General features: G+C 33.3%; 3 protein-coding genes and 1 non-coding gene across 10 annotated transcripts in view; 3 read left to right on the top strand and 1 right to left on the bottom strand.

Moving 5' to 3' along the window:
• On the bottom strand, positions 1 to 1,737 carry LOC135126236 (uncharacterized). Its single transcript, XM_064052128.1, has 3 exons — positions 1,351 to 1,737; positions 325 to 498; positions 1 to 275 (listed from the first exon to the last, which is right to left on the bottom strand). Exons 1-3 carry the CDS (start codon positions 1,463 to 1,465, stop codon positions 97 to 99), a joined length of 468 nt encoding a protein of 155 aa, XP_063908198.1. The 5' UTR covers positions 1,466 to 1,737; the 3' UTR covers positions 1 to 96.
• Trnak-cuu (transfer RNA lysine (anticodon CUU)) lies at positions 1,240 to 1,312 on the top strand. Its single transcript has one exon. It is a non-coding gene; the product is annotated as a tRNA-Lys (tRNA).
• A 103-nt stretch (positions 1,738 to 1,840) lies between the features above and the next one.
• On the top strand, positions 1,841 to 2,877 carry Prosbeta7 (Proteasome beta7 subunit). The gene is made up of 4 exons (XM_064052127.1): positions 1,841 to 2,040; positions 2,089 to 2,295; positions 2,345 to 2,480; positions 2,533 to 2,877. The coding sequence occupies exons 1-4, from the start codon at positions 1,925 to 1,927 to the stop codon at positions 2,836 to 2,838; spliced, it is 765 nt and encodes a 254-aa protein (XP_063908197.1). The 5' UTR covers positions 1,841 to 1,924; the 3' UTR covers positions 2,839 to 2,877.
• Positions 2,878 to 10,740: 7,863 nt separating this feature from the next.
• Positions 10,741 to 16,235, top strand: part of LOC135126232 (CLIP-associating protein) — a 61,775-nt gene continuing 56,280 nt past the window's right edge. For all 7 annotated transcript variants that reach the window (XM_064052121.1, XM_064052125.1, XM_064052124.1 and 4 more), the window contains exons 1-2: positions 10,741 to 10,915; positions 11,477 to 11,678. In XM_064052121.1, the coding sequence (XP_063908191.1) occupies positions 11,487 to 11,678 (192 nt within the window). In that variant the 5' untranslated portion in view covers positions 10,741 to 10,915; positions 11,477 to 11,486. The remainder of the gene's footprint in view (positions 10,916 to 11,476; positions 11,679 to 16,235) is intronic.

Genomic DNA, 16,235 nt, shown 5'->3' with positions numbered 1-16,235 from the left:
TCTTCTGGAATTTGTTTATTAAAAATAAATCAGTCATACAAGTTTTAACCTAGATACAAAAATACAAACGAAATTTTCGAGTCGGTATGGCTGGGATTAGGGAGTGATTTCCTGGGTCTCGGCGGAGGTTTCTTCTTGAGCGGGCTCTTCTCTGAGTAAAGTATGATTATGCTTACTATAAGATCTCGCATAGTATTGCAAGATTAGGCCGCTTTTTAGGGTGATGAGGCACCAAACCATGGCAATGACTGCGCTATCTTGGATGGGTAGAAGTGCTAAAAATTTCCATAGTTTGATAAGAGTGATAAAAATACACCGACGTACGTTTTTTGTCCATTATTTCTAGTACCGCGAAGTAGACTAGAATGGAAGTGCTAACTGCGAAGCTGTAGAACCCGAACCAGCTGATTTGGCGCAAGTGTGACGGGTTGTACCATTCCTGGAGTTGGTTCCGGTGGTTGAGGAAGTGCAGGTGGCTCAAGATGGCGTTAATTACACCTAAAAAAAATATTTTTCAAATTTCGTTAAACAATATGTGTAAAAAACGTTTCCAAAAGAAAGATTTAGAGTGTTATTGAAGCTTTCAGCGGCTGGATAATCTTCAGCAGCTGCTCTTTGTTTCGTAACACTTTAAAAGATTAATGTATTTGAAGCGGAATATATTGATAAAATATTTACTTAATGACAACGCGCTTAATTTACATTGAAAATAAGCCAGCTAATAATAAGTAGATCAACTAGAATCTAAGTACAGGTTCTACAATTAGTGTACAAGGTGGTATGAATTAATAAAATTATAGATATAAAAATTACACGTTTTTGTGTCTTAAATGTTATTATTGGGTAAGCAGGATGTACTTAAGTACCAAGTTCTTGAGCAATCGAAAAACAATATATTTTTTTTTAACTCGAATCGAAATATCCAGGAAGTTGTCGCAACGTTACAATTAACAAATCCATCTAATGAGAGCAGTCGAGATTGATAAAAAAATATTACAATCGTGTAACTTTTAAATAAATAATTTTAAGTTCAAATAAAGTAAAATAATTGCGCTAAAACGAAACGTATTAAGACGCTCCGGCACGTGCTTTTTGTCTTGCTCTAAACCCCGATAACAAATATAGTAAACAAGTATCATTACTTTATCAAACATTCACAAATAAGTGACTAATAAATTGATTACAATATTTAAAAAACGCACCACCTGAAATACCACGTATTCTTATCTCCTAACAACTGCCCGGCTAGCTCAGTCGGTAGAGCATGAGACTCTTAATCTCAGGGTCGTGGGTTCGAGCCCCACGTTGGGCGCACTTTTTTTTCCAAAAATAACCGCACAATGCATTTACCTGTTGCAACAGCTAGAACTGCAGCTGGATAATTTTTGAAATAAAAAAACGCGAAACACCCCGATAACCCGACCAGGGTATACGTAAACGAAAAAATAAGTCGCACCCAAGTCATCCCGGATTTAGTTTAGCCCGAATTTTGGAACAGGTCACCGAAACACTTATTAATTGAATCTTATCACAGAACTGAGGCGCGTCGGGAACTACCGCACGAATTATTGCAATATTATGGGCAACAGAAGGTTATGTTTTGCCTAAATAGTCAGGGCCGTACTACCTCAATGTGCTCCGAAGTACACGAAACGCGTTTTTTTACATTTTATAACTCGTATCGTCGTCGTGCGGTGACTACTTAGCAGTCTTGTCGCGCGCGCAAGTCAGTGTCACGTAAACAAAAATAAAGAAAAACTTGTAAAAAGACCGAGTTATTCCGGGCCTGACTTTTATCAAGTGCATTGTTGTCCGACAGGGAATTTAGCGTTCGCGCTAACTCTAATCCTCCTGTCATCTGTCAATAGTGTCAATATTGTCATTCAAACAAACGCGAAATAGTACAGTCACTCTACTAGCGAAAATGTTCAACTCTGTCATGAATGCGCCCCCTTTCTGGCACAACGGTCCCGCCCCGGGTGCCTTCTACAATTTTCCAGGCGCGTCTACGACGCCCCAAGATTTCAGACAACACTCACAGTAAGTTAACCTCAAATGTTTCGAATGACTGGCAAGTTTGTAATTTAGGGCTCCAGTGACCACAGCCACTTCGATCGTAGCGCTGCAGTACAAGACTGGGGTGGTCATCGCCGGCGACATGCTAGGTTCGTACGGCTCCTTGGCCAGATATAGGAATTGTCCGCGGATCTTGAAAGTCAACGACAATATAATTCTGGGGGCTGGGGGCGACTACGCCGATTTTCAGTACGTGAAGGACATCATCGAGCAGAAAATGTAAGTTTGGGTGTGGTTGGTGTAACGCGAGTAACGCGGTGAGTTTCAGAATCGATGAGGATTGTTTAGATGATGGCTTCAAGTTGAAACCCAAGTCGCTGTATTGTTGGTTGACGAGAATTATGTATAATCGCAGGAGTAAGTTTGATCCGTTTTGGAACAACTTTGTGGTTGGGGGAATTCAGGTTTGTCCACTTGCTATTTTTTTTATTTATTTATTAATAGTTGTGGTTCTAGGATGGAGAACCTTTCCTTGGCACTGTAGATAAGTTAGGGACTGCTTATGCAGACAAAATTATTTGTACGGGGTATGGGGCTTACATTGCGGTGCCACTTTTGAGGGATGCAGTGGAGAAGAATCCTAACCTTACTAAAGTTGAGGCACGGCAACTTGTTGAGAAATGTATGGAGGTTTTGTACTATAGGGATGCTAGGAGTTTTCCCAAATACCAGATTGCTACCATTGATGAAACTGAAGGTGCTGTGGTTGAAGGGCCCATAGATGTTAATCAGAACTGGAATTTGGCACACATGATTCAATAAATGTATTTCATTAATTACTTTAATAAATGATTTTTTGTAGTACCGTGTTTTTTTTTAAGATGATTAAGATTTTTTGGTTTTGGTCACATTCTTTAGTTTTTTGGTAATTTTTTTCTCGCTTTTCCTTTTTTTTGTTGCGTTTTTTAGTTGGCTTTGAAGCATTTTTTGTCGTCGTTTTTTCATCATTTCCTTGTAGGTTTTCCCCTTCTTGTTGTCGTTTTTTTGCCACATTTTTTATCATTTATTTCAGTCGGTTTTTTTTTGTTATTTCATCTGTTTTTTTTTGTTGTTTTTTTTTCGTCGTTTTTACTTCCCGAGCGTAAACTAAGAAAATATTGTTATCCAGTCCATTGAACGACTGGCCACTTTCATGTTTTCTCGACGTTTCATGACCCCTAGAATACGAGAAAATTGTTCTCCCGTTTTTGTTTGTCTATCTGAGATTTCCTAGAATTTTAAATATATGAAAATTTTGGAAATACAATGTCAGTAGTCCTAATAAATTCAAAAATCCCAAGATATTCAAGCATTCTAAGAAACCTAAAAAAACTCAAAAAATTCAAAAATAATTCCAAAAAAAACCAAGAAATTCAAGCAACCTGAGCAATCTAAGAAATCCCCAAAAATCAAAATCCTAGAAGACCAAGAAATATTACAAATTCAAGTTATGAAAGCTTCAAGAAATCAAAATTAAAAAAATTACAGAAATTCAAGCACCTACTTAGTGCCAAAAATCCCAAGAATCTAAGAATCGGAAGAATCTCAAGAATCCCAAAAAATTTAAGAATTCCAAGAAATCCAAAAAACTAAAGAAGTTCATGGAATTAAAAAAAAAAAAACAAAAAACCCAAACAACCTGAGAAATCTAGGCAAGTCAAAAAACCACGAAATTCAAGAAACCCAAAAAATTTAAGAAACCCCAGAAATTCAAGCAACTCAAGAAATTTGAGAAACCCCCAAAAAAAAAGTTCCAAGGGGACTAAGAAATTCAACAAATTCAAGACACGAGTGGTTCAAGAAATTTTATATTTTCTAGAATTTCAAAAATTATAGAAATCCAAGAAATTCAATAAGTTCAAGAAACTCCAGAAACTCAAGCAACCCAAAGATCTTAAGAAACCCAAAAAATATAAAGTTCCAAGAGGACTAAGAAATTCAACAAATTCATATACGAATGATTCAAAAAATCTGAGAATTCCTAGGATTTCAAAAATTCCAAAAATTATAGAAATCTAAGAAACCCAGATATTCAAAAAACCCAAGGGACCTAAGAAAGCTTAAAAAAATCAGAAATGCTAGGGGACCAAGAAATATCAGAAATTCAAATTAGGAAAGCTTTAAGAAGTCAGAAAAAATCCAAAAATTGCAGAAATCCAAATAGTGCCAAAAATCCCAAGAATCTAAGAATCGGAAGAATTTCAAGGATGTCAAGAAATCCCAGAAATTCAAGAATTCCAAGAAATTAAAAAACTAAAGAAGTTCAAAAAATTCAATAAAAATAAGAAACCCAAGCAATCTGAGAAATCTAAGTCAAAAAAAACATGAAATTCAAGAAACATAACAAATTCAAGAAACCTCAGAGAATCAAGAATCCTAAGAATACTGAGAATTCTAAGAATCTGAAGAATTTCAAGGATCGAAATAAATCTGAGAAATCCAAGTAGTTCAGGAAACTCAAGGAATTAAAAAAAAAAAACTAAGAAACCCAAGCAATCTGAGAAATCTAAGCAAGTCAAAAAAAAAAACACGAAATTCAAAAAACCCAAGAAATTCAAGAAACCACAGAAACTCAAGCAACTCAAATAACTTACGAAACCCAAAAATATATAAAGTTCCAAGGAGACTAAGAAATTCAACAAATTCAAGGTGCGAGTGATTCAAGAAATCTGAGGTTTCCTAGAATTTTAACAATTCCAAAAATAAAAACCCAAAAAAATCAGAAATGGTAGGGGACTAAGGAATATCAGAAATACAACTTACGAAAGCTTCAAGAAATCAGAAAATTTACAAAAATTACAAAAATCCAAGTGGTGCCAAAAATCCCAAGAATACTGATAATCCCAAGAATCAAGGATCGGGAGAATCTCAAGAATCCCAAGAAATTCCAGACATTCAAGAATTCCAAGAAATCCAGAAAACTAATGTTCATGAATTCAAAAAAAAAAACTGAAAAACCCAAGCAACCTGAGAAATCTAAGCAAGTCAAAAAAAATACACGAAATTCAAGAAACCCAAGAAATTCAAGAAACCTCAGAAACTCAAGCAGCCCAAGGAACTTAAGAATCCCCAAACAAAATATAGAAAGTTCCAAGGGGACTAAGAAATTCAACAAATTCAAGATACGATTGGTTCAAGAACGCTGAAAACTTTAAAAATTCCAAAAATTATAGAAATCTAAGAAATCCAAGAAATCTAAGAAACCTCAGAAACTCAAGCAACCCAAGGAACTTAAAAAACCGAAAAAATATAAAGTTCCAAGGGGACTAAGAATTTCAACAAATTTATATACGAATGATTCAAGACATCTGAGATTTCCTAGGATTTCAAAAATTCCAAAAATTATAGAAATCTAGGAAACCCAGAAATTCAAAAAACTCAAGGCACCTAAGAAAGCCCCCAAAAAATTATAAATGCTAGGGGACCAAGAAATATCAGAAATTCAACTTACGAAAGCTTTAAGAAGTTAGAAAAAATCCAAAAATTGCAGAAATCCAAATAGTGCCAAAAATCCCAAGAATACTAATAATCCCAAGAATCTCAAGAATCTCAAGAAATCCCAAAAATTCAAGAATTCCAAGAAATTAAAAAAACTAAAGTCAAAAAAACTATGAAATTCAAGAAATAAAAAATTCAAGAAACCTCAGACAATCAAGAATCCTAAGAATACTGAGAATTCTAAGAATCCGAAGAATTTCAAGAATCGAAATAAATCTGAGAAATCCAAGTAGTTCAGGAAACCCAAGGAATTAAAAAAAAAACTAAGAAACCCAAGCAATCTAAGAAATCTAAGCAAGTCAAAAAAAAACACGAAATTTAAAAAACCCAAGAAATTCAAGCCCCAGAAACTCAAGTAACCAAAATAACTTACGAAACCCAAAAATGTATAAAGTTCCAAGGGGACTAAGAAATTCAACAAATTCAAGGTACGAGTGGTTCAAGAAATTTGAGGTTTCCTAGAATTTTAAAAATTCCAAAAAACCCCAAAAAATCAGAAATGGTAGGGGAATAAGGAATATCAGAAATTTAACATACGAAAGCTTCGAGAAATCAGAAAAATTCCAAAAATTACAGACATCCAAGTAGTGCCAAAGGACCAAGAATCTAAGAATTTGAAGAATCTCAAGAATCCCAAGAAATTCCAGAAATTCAAGAATTCCAAGAAATCCAAAATACTGAAGAAGTTCAAGAAGTTAAAAAGAACTACGAAACTCAAGCAATCTGAGAAATCTAAGCAAGTCAAAAAAAGACGGAATTCAAGAAACCTCACAAACTCAAGGAACCCAAGGAACTGAAGAAACCATAAAAAAGTTCCAAGGGATCTAAAAAATTCCACAAATACCAGATACGAATAGTTCAAGGAATCGAAGATTTCCTAGAATTTTAAAATTATCGAAATCTAAGAGGAATCCAAGAAACCCAAGGAACTTAAGAAACCCTAAATTACCAGAAATGCTAGGGGACTAAGAAATACCACAAATTCAACTTACGAAAGCTTCAAGAAATCAGAAAAATTCCAAAAATTACAGAAATCGAAGTAGTGTCAAAAAACCCAAGAATACTATTAATAATCCCAAGAATTTAAGAATCGGAAAAATCTCAAGAATCCCAAGAAATTACAGAAATTCAAGAATTCCAAGGAATCCAAAAAACTAAAGAAGTTCAAGAAATTCAAAAAAACTAAAAAATCCAAGCAACCTCAGAAATCTAAGCAAGTCAAAAAAATACGAAATTCACAAAACCCAAGAAATTTAAAAAACCTCAGAAACTCAAGCAACCCAAGGAGAACTTAAAAAATAAAAAAAAAATTCAAGGGGTGTAAGAAATTCACCAAATTCAAGAAACGAATGGTGTAAGGAAACTAAGATTTCCTAGAATTAAAAAAAAAATTAAAAGAAACCCAGAAACTCAAGAAACCCAAGAAACCTAAGAAACCCAAAAAAAATCAGAAATGATAGGGGACTAAGAAATACCACAAATTCAACTTACGAAAGCTTCAAGAAATCAGAAAAATTCCAAAAATTACAGAAATCCAAATAGTGCCAAAAATCCCAAGAGTAGTAATAATCCCAAGAATCTAAGAATCGAGAGAATCTCAAGAATCCCAAGAAATTCCAGAAATTCAAGAATTCCAAGAAATCCAAAAAACTAATGTTCATGAATTCAAAAGAAAAAACCTGAAAAACCCAAGCAACCTGAGAAATCTAAGCAAGTCAAAAAAAACACGAAATTCAAGAAACTCAAGAAATTTAAGAAACCCCAGAAACTCAAGTAACCCAAGGAACTTAAGAAACCAAAAAAAAAAAAAAATAGAACGGTCCAAGGGGACTAAGAAATTCAACAAATTCAAGATACGAATGGTTCCAGAACGCTGAGACTTTCTGGAACTTTAAAAATTGCAAAAATTATAGAAATCTAAGAAATCCAAGAAATTCAAGAAACTTCAGAAAGTCAAGCAATCTAAGGAACTTAAGAAACCCAAAAAATATAAAGTTCCAAGGGGACTAAGAATTTCAACAAATTCATAAAGGAATGATTCAAGAAATCTGAGATTTTCTACGATTTCAAAAATTCCAAAAATTATAGAAATCTAGGAAACCCAGAATCGAAAAACCCAAGGAACCTAAGAAAGCCCAAAAAAATCAGAAATGCTAGGGGACCAAGAAATATCAGATATTCAACTTACGAAAGCTTTAAGAAGTCAGAAAAAATCCAAAATTGCAGAAATCCAAATAGTGCCAAAAATCCCAAGAATCTAAGAATTGGAAGAATCTCAAGAAATCCCAGAGATTCAAAAAGAAGTTCAAGAAATTCAACGAACATAAGAAACCCAAGCAATTTAAGAAATCTAAGCAAGTCAAAAAAAACATGAAATTCAAGAAAGCTCAGAGAATCAAGAATCCTAAGAATACTGAGTATTCTAAGAATCCAAAGAATTTCAAGAATCGAAATAAATCTGAGAAATCCAAGTAGTTCAGGAAACCCAAGGAATTAAAAAAAAAATAAGAAACCCAATTAGTCTGAGAAATCTAAGCAAGTCAAAAAAAAAAAACACGAAATTCAAAAAACCCAAGAAATTCAAGAAACCCTAGAAACTCAAGCAACCCAAATAACTTACGAAACCCAAAAATATATAAAATTCCAAGGGACTAAGAAATTCAACAAATTCAACTTACGAAAGCTTCAAGAAATCAGAAAAATTCTAAAAATTACAGAAATCGAAGTAGTGCCAAAAAGCCCAAGAATACTATTAATAATCCCAAGAATCTAAGAATCGAAAGAATCGCAAGAATCCCAAGAAATTCCAGAAATTCAAGAATTCCAAGGAATCCAAAAAAACTAAAGAAGTTCAAGAAATTCAAAAAAACTAAGAAACCCAAGCAACCTGAGAAATCTAAACAAGTCAAAAAACACGAAATTCACAAAACCCAAGAAATTCAAGAAACCTCAGAAACTCAAGCAACCAAGGAAAACTTAAGAAATCCAAGAAAAAGTTCCAAAGGGTCTAAGAAATTCAACAAATTCAGGATACGAATGGTTCAAGGAAACTAAGATTACCTAGAATTTAAAAAAAAATTAAAAGAAACCCAAAAACTCAAGAAACCAAAACAAAAATCAGAAATGGTAGGGAACTAAGAAATATCATAAACTCAACTGCGAAAGCTTTACGAAATCAGAAGAATTCCAAAAATTACAGAAATCCAAGTAGTGCCAAAAATTCCAAGAATAGTAATAATCCCAGGAAACTAAGGATTGGAAGAATCTCAAGAAATCACAGAAACTCAAAAAAAAACACGAATTTCAAGAAACCCCGGAAACTTAAGCAACCCAGGGAACTTAAGAAACCCAAAAAAATAAATCCAAAAGGACTAAGAAATTCAACAAATTCAAGATACGAGTGGTTCAAGAAATTTGAAATTTCCTAGAATTTTAAAAATCCCAAGAATGGTAATAATCCCAAGGATCTAGGAATCGGAAGAATCTCAAGAATCCCAAGAAATCCCAGAAATTCAAGAATTCCAAGAAATTAAAAAAACTAAAGAAGTTCAACAAATAAAAAAAACTAAGAAGCAAGTCAAAAAAAAAACATGAAGTTCAAGAAAAATAAGAAATTCAAGAAACCTCAGAGAATCAAGAATCCCAAGAAGACTGAGAATTCTAAGAAACCTGAGAAATTCAAGAAATTAAAAAAAATCAAGAAACCCAACAACCCCAAGAAATCTGAGAAACAGATTCCAAGAAATACAGAAATTCTACAAAAAGTCCAAGAAATCTCCGAAATTCAAGAAAAGTAAGAAATTCCAACAACTCAAATTTTAGATTTCCTACAGTTTAAAAATTCCGGGTCCAATAAACACAAGGAAGACAAGCAGACCAAAAAATCCAAAAACTCCGAGAAATCCAAGAAATACAAGAAATACAAGAGATCCAAGGAATCCAAAAACTTCGAAAAATCCAAGAAATCTAAAAAACTAAGGAAGTTCAAGAAATTAAGAAAAACTAAGCAAGCCAAGCAACCTGAGAAATCTAAGCAAGTCAAAAAAAAAACGAAATTGAAGAAACCAAGAAATTCAAGAAACCCCAGAAACTCAAGCAACCCAACGAACCCCAAAAAAATAGAAACTTCCAAGGGGACTAAGAAATTCAATAAATTCAAGGTACGATGAATGCTTCAAGAAATCTGATATTTCCTAGGATTTTAAAAATTTCAGAAATTATAGAAATCTTCAGAAACTCAAGAAACCCAAGCAACCTGAGAAATCTAAGTAAGTTAAAAAAACGAAATTCAAGAATCCCAAGAAATTCAAGAAACTCCGGAGAATTCAAGAATCCCAAGAATACTAAGAATTCTAAGAATCCGACGAATTTCAAAAATCGAAAGGCATCTGAGAAATCCAATTAGTCCAGGAAACTCAAGAAATTAAAAAAAATCAAGAAACCCAACAACCCCAAGAAATCTGAGAAACCGCAGGATTCCAAGAAATCCAGTAATTCCACAAAAAGTCCAAGAATCTACGAAATTCTAAAAAACTAAGAAATTGAAGCAACTCAAATTTCAGATTCCCTACAGTTTTAAAAATTCCAAGTCCGATAAACACAAGGAAGACAGGCAGACCAAGAAATCAAAAAATTCCCAGAAATCCAAGAAATACAAGGAATCCAAGACACCCAAGAAATGCGAGAACCCAACAAATCTAAGATTTTGGTTTTTTATTAGACAGATATTCTCCAAAATTACTGCACTGATTGTTTATGTACATTTGGATTTTTTTTTCGCTTTTTTTTCTCAATTTTTTAGGTGGCTTGTTTTTGTCACTTTTTTTGTGGACTTTTTAATTTTTTGTTTTTTAGTTTTTTCTGAATGTTTCCCTTTTTCGTGTTTTTGGCTCTTTTTTGTCGCATTTTTGCCGTTTCTTGATTGCTGTTGCTTTTTTTTGTGGTTTGAATAAAATTCGCATAATCAGTGTTAATTCAGGGGGAAGGAAAATTTTGTTTAATAATTGTTCAGAATTTTGCATGGCGTCATAAATTTTGTAAGAACAATTATATTGGTAATCAAAACTTTGTTTGTGGTTGTAACGGTCGTTTTCAGTCCATATTGTTTCTAGGTCTGTGGTTTTCTCTACCTTTCCGATTTTGCTGCGGTGCGCCGGCAGGTGTCGCCCTCGTCGCAATGCCGGTAAATCTTGCGTTGAGCGTTGACGGTTGTTGTCAAATCTGTCATGTTGTGGAAAGAATATGGCGGCGTGAGAAGGCCCCCAAAATTAGTTTGTTAGTGAAATTAGTGTCCAAAGTACTGTTTATTGTGATAGTGTAACGTTAAAGGTGGTTTTCCATGAAATTGCACATAACTTGACATGTAAGTCCGCCGAGGATCGCCCCAGCCTACGCACAGCCAATTTTGGCATAAGTGCGGCTAATGCGGCTATTATTTGTGTTTTCTTCGCGGATTAGCACCCATTAAGCAATTTAGAGGTCGGCTTTGTTGCATTTTCTCCCGTCGGTCGCATTCTTTCTCCGCGTTTCACTTTTTTGTGCAATTCGATTTATCCGCGAAGGACATCATCCTTATATGCAGACTTGCCTTTGACATAACGCACTCGATAATTTTTAAACGCGCTTTGCGAATGGTAAATACGCCCTGTTATCCAATTAACGGGCATGTGACGATCGGGTCACACTTTTACTTTGCTATTTTTATCGTCCACTTTGATTTAACTGTAAATCGGGGATTATTAAGACCTCGCCGACTCGGGTATGTCAAGACTTGTTTTACTCTCATACCCATATCAGGTGACATCATTTACGATTTAAACGCATATTTGTTTACAACAAACACTCTTATCGATTTTTTTGCGCAATGATTTGTTTGGAAACATGCCTCTGGTGCCGGTTTCTCTCTACTTCCATGTCTTTCCAGAATAGCCACAATGGCATATTCTCTCCCGAAAGACTTGGACGGGTTCATCCCCCATCTGGCCAAAGCAGACACGAGGTTCCGGCTGCAGGTCGGAGCCGACCTTCTGACTTACCTGGCCGAACCTTCGAATCCTATCGTATGCCAGGACATCGGGCTGCTCATCGACGGCTTGATCCCCTGGATGCAGAGCAGCAACTACAAGGTAAGACAACAATCGGAAAAAAACACCCTTTCAATCTAAATCACTCATCTGAAAGTCTAAAAAGGTAATTTAGTGGCGAACAGATCAGAGGTATTGTCAGCCTCATTAATGCAAATCCGCTTTCGATGCAGATAAGGGCTCATTGTATTTTCAAAACCGCGAAATTTGCGGTTTTGCTTTTTAAATTGGAGGATTAGTAAATCGTTGAATGAATTGCATTTGATGGCGGTTAGAAAGTGATGGATGTGTTTGGTCTTGAATTAAACACGATTTTTGATTAAGTTGGTCTGGCGGTAAAAGATTGCACATTTCCTGTGCACTGGCGAAAAAATCGGTTCACATAGTCTGATGGAACTTATTTAGATCTAATTATTTTTAATTTTACAGAGTGTTCCGTTGGACAGTTTCACGTCAAAGTTGGATTTGTTTAAGCAAAGAATTCATGTTAAGGCTCCTCCTTACAGTCATTAAAATCTGCCGAAATACGGCAAAACGCCACTTCCAATATCATCCTTACTATAGCACTTGAAGACTTGTGCGACATATCTACTTGTTCGTGATACAAAAATCTTCATGGAAATAGTTTTTATATTGCATTAAAGGCTTTCGTTTTTTTAATAAAAAATAAAAACAGAAAAACTTATTTTTCTCTTTCAGTCAAAACTATAACGTATTTTGGCTTATAAAAATCTGAGAGTGTAGATAATATTATTGCTCACTTGGGACTAATAATTATTTTTTCGTTAAACTATCCATTTTTTAGTTATTGTTGATTAAAGCAAGACCTAAAAAGGGCATTTTTTGTAAATGTAGGCAACCAAACATTTTCTTTCGTCAAGAACGAGCCAAGAAAGTGTATGATTTACGATAGGGGTTAGCCACTATTGAGAGATTAGACGGATTTAAAACCCTTGTTGAGAAAATATGCAAATGAGGTCACCGTAGTGTGTTCTACCTGAAGGTTGTGGAATCGTACAATTATGTAGGAGTATTATATTAATCTAATTTCAGAATAACAAATAAATAACCGAGTTTGGATTTTTTACAAAACTGCCTAACTTGTTTCAACAGCTATAATTGCTGCTGATCCCAAATGTGAAATAACTTAGACAAATTTTAAAATTATCACTGAGAAAGAAAAGAATAGAACAACTTTTTCCAAAGCACACTATGAAGATTCTTTATACATATTATAGCCTCTTCTAAATTTAAAAATGTATGTAAATTTTTTTGACTGAGATAGAATATAATAAATATAATGATATAAAAATAAATAATGGTCGGTAAATCATAAATCTTTTTTTATTATAGGACGAAGTTGCTGATTTCGACTCCATCGTGAATCAGTAATTTCTGGGAGCATGGCTTTTAAATAAAATTTTTCCAAATAATTTTCCATTTCCAGGGGTTACGGAAATTTCTATCTCAGTCTACATTTTTAAATTTAGAGGAACTTATAATATAAAGATATAAGGATAAGTAATTCAGTACATACACACGATTAGTGCCAAATAACTATTTAATCTTCATAATTTGCTTTGAATAAGTTTATTCTATTCTATTCATATTCATTGATTCATGATAATTTTGAAATTGGTCTAACTTGGGATCAGCAGTAATTATAGCTGTTGAAACAAGTTAGGCAGTTTTGTAAAAAATCCAAACTCGGTTATTTATTTGTTATTCTGAAATTAGATTAATATAATACTCCTACATAATTGTACGTTTCCACAACCTTCAGATAGAACACACTGCGGTCACCTCATTTGCATATTTTCTCAACAAGGGTTTTAAATCCGTCTAATCTCTCAATAGTGGCCAACCCCTATCGTAAATCATACACTTTCTTGGCTCGTTCTTGACGAAAGAAAATGTTTGGTTGCCTACATTTACAAAAAATGCCCTTTTTAGCTCTTGCTTTAATCAACAATAACTAAAAAATGGATAGTTTAACGAAAAAATAATTATTAGTCCCAGGTGAGCAATAACATTATCTACACTGTCAGATTTTTTTAAGCCAAAATAGGTTATAGTTTTGGCTCAAAGAGAAAAATAAGTTTTTCTGTTTTTATTTTTTATTAAAAAAACGAAAGCCTTTAATGCAATATAAAAACTATTTCCGTGAAGATTTTTGTATCACGAACAAGTTGATATGTCGCACAAGTCTTCAAGTGCTATAGTAAGGATGATATTGGAAGTGGCGTTTTGCCGTATTTCGGCAGATTTTAATGACTGTAAGGAGGAGCCTTAATTAAATTCGGTCTGGAAAAAATCAACCAAATTAATGATCGTCGTTTTCGTTTTTGAATATTTTTTTGTGTTTTGTTAAATTTTTATGCAAAAACACCCACCCACCAAATTTAATACTCAATACTGACACAAAAAATACATCAGTGTCCTTGAAAACTAAATTATTTATAAGAGAATTTTTTTATTGTCTGATAAAGTGAATCCTAAAAATGTTTGGGATTGTCTGCGAATTCTAGTGTGTTTTTCTTAAAGTCTAGAGATTTTTTTTTTGCAATAAAACCCAAATAACTTCGCTGAGACACTTTCTTTTACACTGGTATGAGAATGAAGTTGAAAAATAGAAGTTTAAAATGCGAGTGCAGCGAGCACGTTCAGGTGTAATTAAAAAAAATATTCATTGGTGTCCCTAAGAAGCCAAATTAATAAGAACAATTTTGTTATTTAAAACTGTGAGTTAAAGGATTGTTTGTGATCAGTTTTTCACGTTGACAGAGAAATTTCGAGAATTATTTTAATAAAATCTAAGTAAATGTTTTCATGACAGTAGATTGATTAACCAAAGAACATACAGAATGCGAGTGCAGCGAGCACATTTATATGCTAAGTGAGAGAATTGGGTTTTTTCTCTTCTGCGTTCCCTTTTTTTTCTCAAAATAATTGAAAATGTTTCGGTCATATTTCACTCCGTAGTTTCTTTTACAGAAATATGGACTTTGTGGTTAAGCTCCACCCCTCGGTCTCACGACGAATAAAAAAATTCATTACAAATGAGATGGGGTGGGTGGGTGGGGCCTATCCATTTCAATAGTAAAATACTTAAAATATCAAATGATGAATTCGAGGTTAGAATTGTGTTTTAAGTAATATGTTGTGGAAAATAAATTCTATACATTAAGGAAAAGAAGTTAATGAATAATTATGTATTGACTCCTTTTCACAACATGAAACTCAAACAGGTTTAAAATGGAAAATTTGCAATTAGGCTCCACCCCATAATTCCAAAATCCATATTTTCTTGCAAAAATGTACCATTTTAACCATGTTTTAAGTTTCTTGTTGTGAAAAAATGGCTGTGTATATTAAGAAAAAAAAAAGGCAAAATATAAGCCCCGCCCACCCGCCCTTTGTCAATTGTGACGAATTTTTTTATTTGTCGTAATCCGAGGGGTGGAGCTTAATTATAAAATCCTTGTTTTTCCACGAGAAAATACCATGTGAAATATGTTCTTAAGTAATCGTATTATACAAAGAAAACTAATTGTAATAATTAAAGAAGAAAACCAAAAGAGATTTTCGATTTCTCAGTTTTCCGGTATTACTGTTTTATGACTTGACAATTTTGATTCTTCAATTTTTCAATTTTTTATTTTTGGCGTTTTTAAATTTTCGGTTTATCGATTTTACGACTTCTCGGTTTCTTGACTTTTCGATTTTTTGATATTCCTATTTCTGGTTTTCCCGATTTTTTGGTTTTTCGATTCTTCAGATTTTTTATTTTTCAATTTTTCGGTTGTCTTAATTTTCGATTCGACTTTTCAGCATTTCGATTGTTCGATGCTTCAGGTTTGAGATTTTTGAATTTTTTGGTTTTTCAATTTTTCGTCGCTTTTTTAATGCTTCGATTTTCGATTTATCAATTTATTAATTTTTCAATAAAATTTTTGCGATTTTTCAATTCCTCGAGTTTTTATTTTCGATTTTTCAAATTCTAGATCTTTCGATTTTAAATTTCCAATTTTTTCATTTGTTGATGCTCGATTTCACTGTTTTTCGGTTCTTCGATTTTTCTGTTCAATTTATCGAATTTTTGAATTCTAGATTCTTGATTTTAAGTTTTTCTATTTTACGATTTTTCTATTTTCCAATGTCTCGATATCTCGATCTTCCGATTTTTCGACTTCCAGGCTTTGAAATTTTTGAATGAAATTTTTTATATTTTTCTATTTCTCGAATTATCGACATTTCTATCTAGGAAGGAGCTTAATTACAAAATCCACATTTCTTTAGAAAAATGTACCATTTTCAAGATGTTTTAAGTTAAAAAATGTTTAAAATTGTATCCAGTAAATTTCCGTAAGTTTTATAAAATATCAAGTGTATTTTATGAATTAGTGTTGATGTTTGGCCCGAAACATCCAGATTTTGAAAAAAAAAATCAAAAAGGTATGACAAAATTTTGCAATTTAATTTTGAAACTGCAAAACCGAATGTTCTAAAATTTTGCAAACGTTTTAAGGTTATTATAATTCATAAGCATGGTAAATCGTTAATCAAAATCCGTTTACCGCCTCCCAAAAAATGGATGAT

Source organism: Zophobas morio, unplaced genomic scaffold (assembly GCF_036711695.1).
Source record: "Zophobas morio isolate AGI-343-1 ecotype UQ-CSIRO unplaced genomic scaffold, CSIRO_AGI_Zmor_V1 ptg000010l, whole genome shotgun sequence".
NCBI classification, from domain to species: domain Eukaryota; kingdom Metazoa; phylum Arthropoda; class Insecta; order Coleoptera; family Tenebrionidae; genus Zophobas; species Zophobas morio.
Note: the sequence above shows the minus strand (reverse complement) of the source record. Positions and strands in the feature narration are given on the sequence as shown.

Bases quoted from the DNA above. Each gene is read 5' to 3' on its own strand.
- LOC135126236 (XM_064052128.1), bottom strand. From the start codon at position 1,465: ATGACTTGGGTGCGACTTATTTTTTCGTTTACGTATACCCTGGTCGGG. The intron at 499-1,350 runs GTAAATGCATTG...TATTTTTTTTAG, and splicing joins AGTTCTAGCTGTTGCAACAG to GTGTAATTAACGCCATCTTG. The intron at 276-324 runs GTACGTCGGTGT...GGAAATTTTTAG, and splicing joins AGAAATAATGGACAAAAAAC to CACTTCTACCCATCCAAGAT.
- Prosbeta7 (XM_064052127.1), top strand. From the start codon at position 1,925: ATGTTCAACTCTGTCATGAATGCGCCCCCTTTCTGGCACAACGGTCCC. The intron at 2,041-2,088 runs GTAAGTTAACCT...TTTGTAATTTAG, and splicing joins GATTTCAGACAACACTCACA to GGCTCCAGTGACCACAGCCA. The intron at 2,296-2,344 runs GTAAGTTTGGGT...GGTGAGTTTCAG, and splicing joins GACATCATCGAGCAGAAAAT to AATCGATGAGGATTGTTTAG.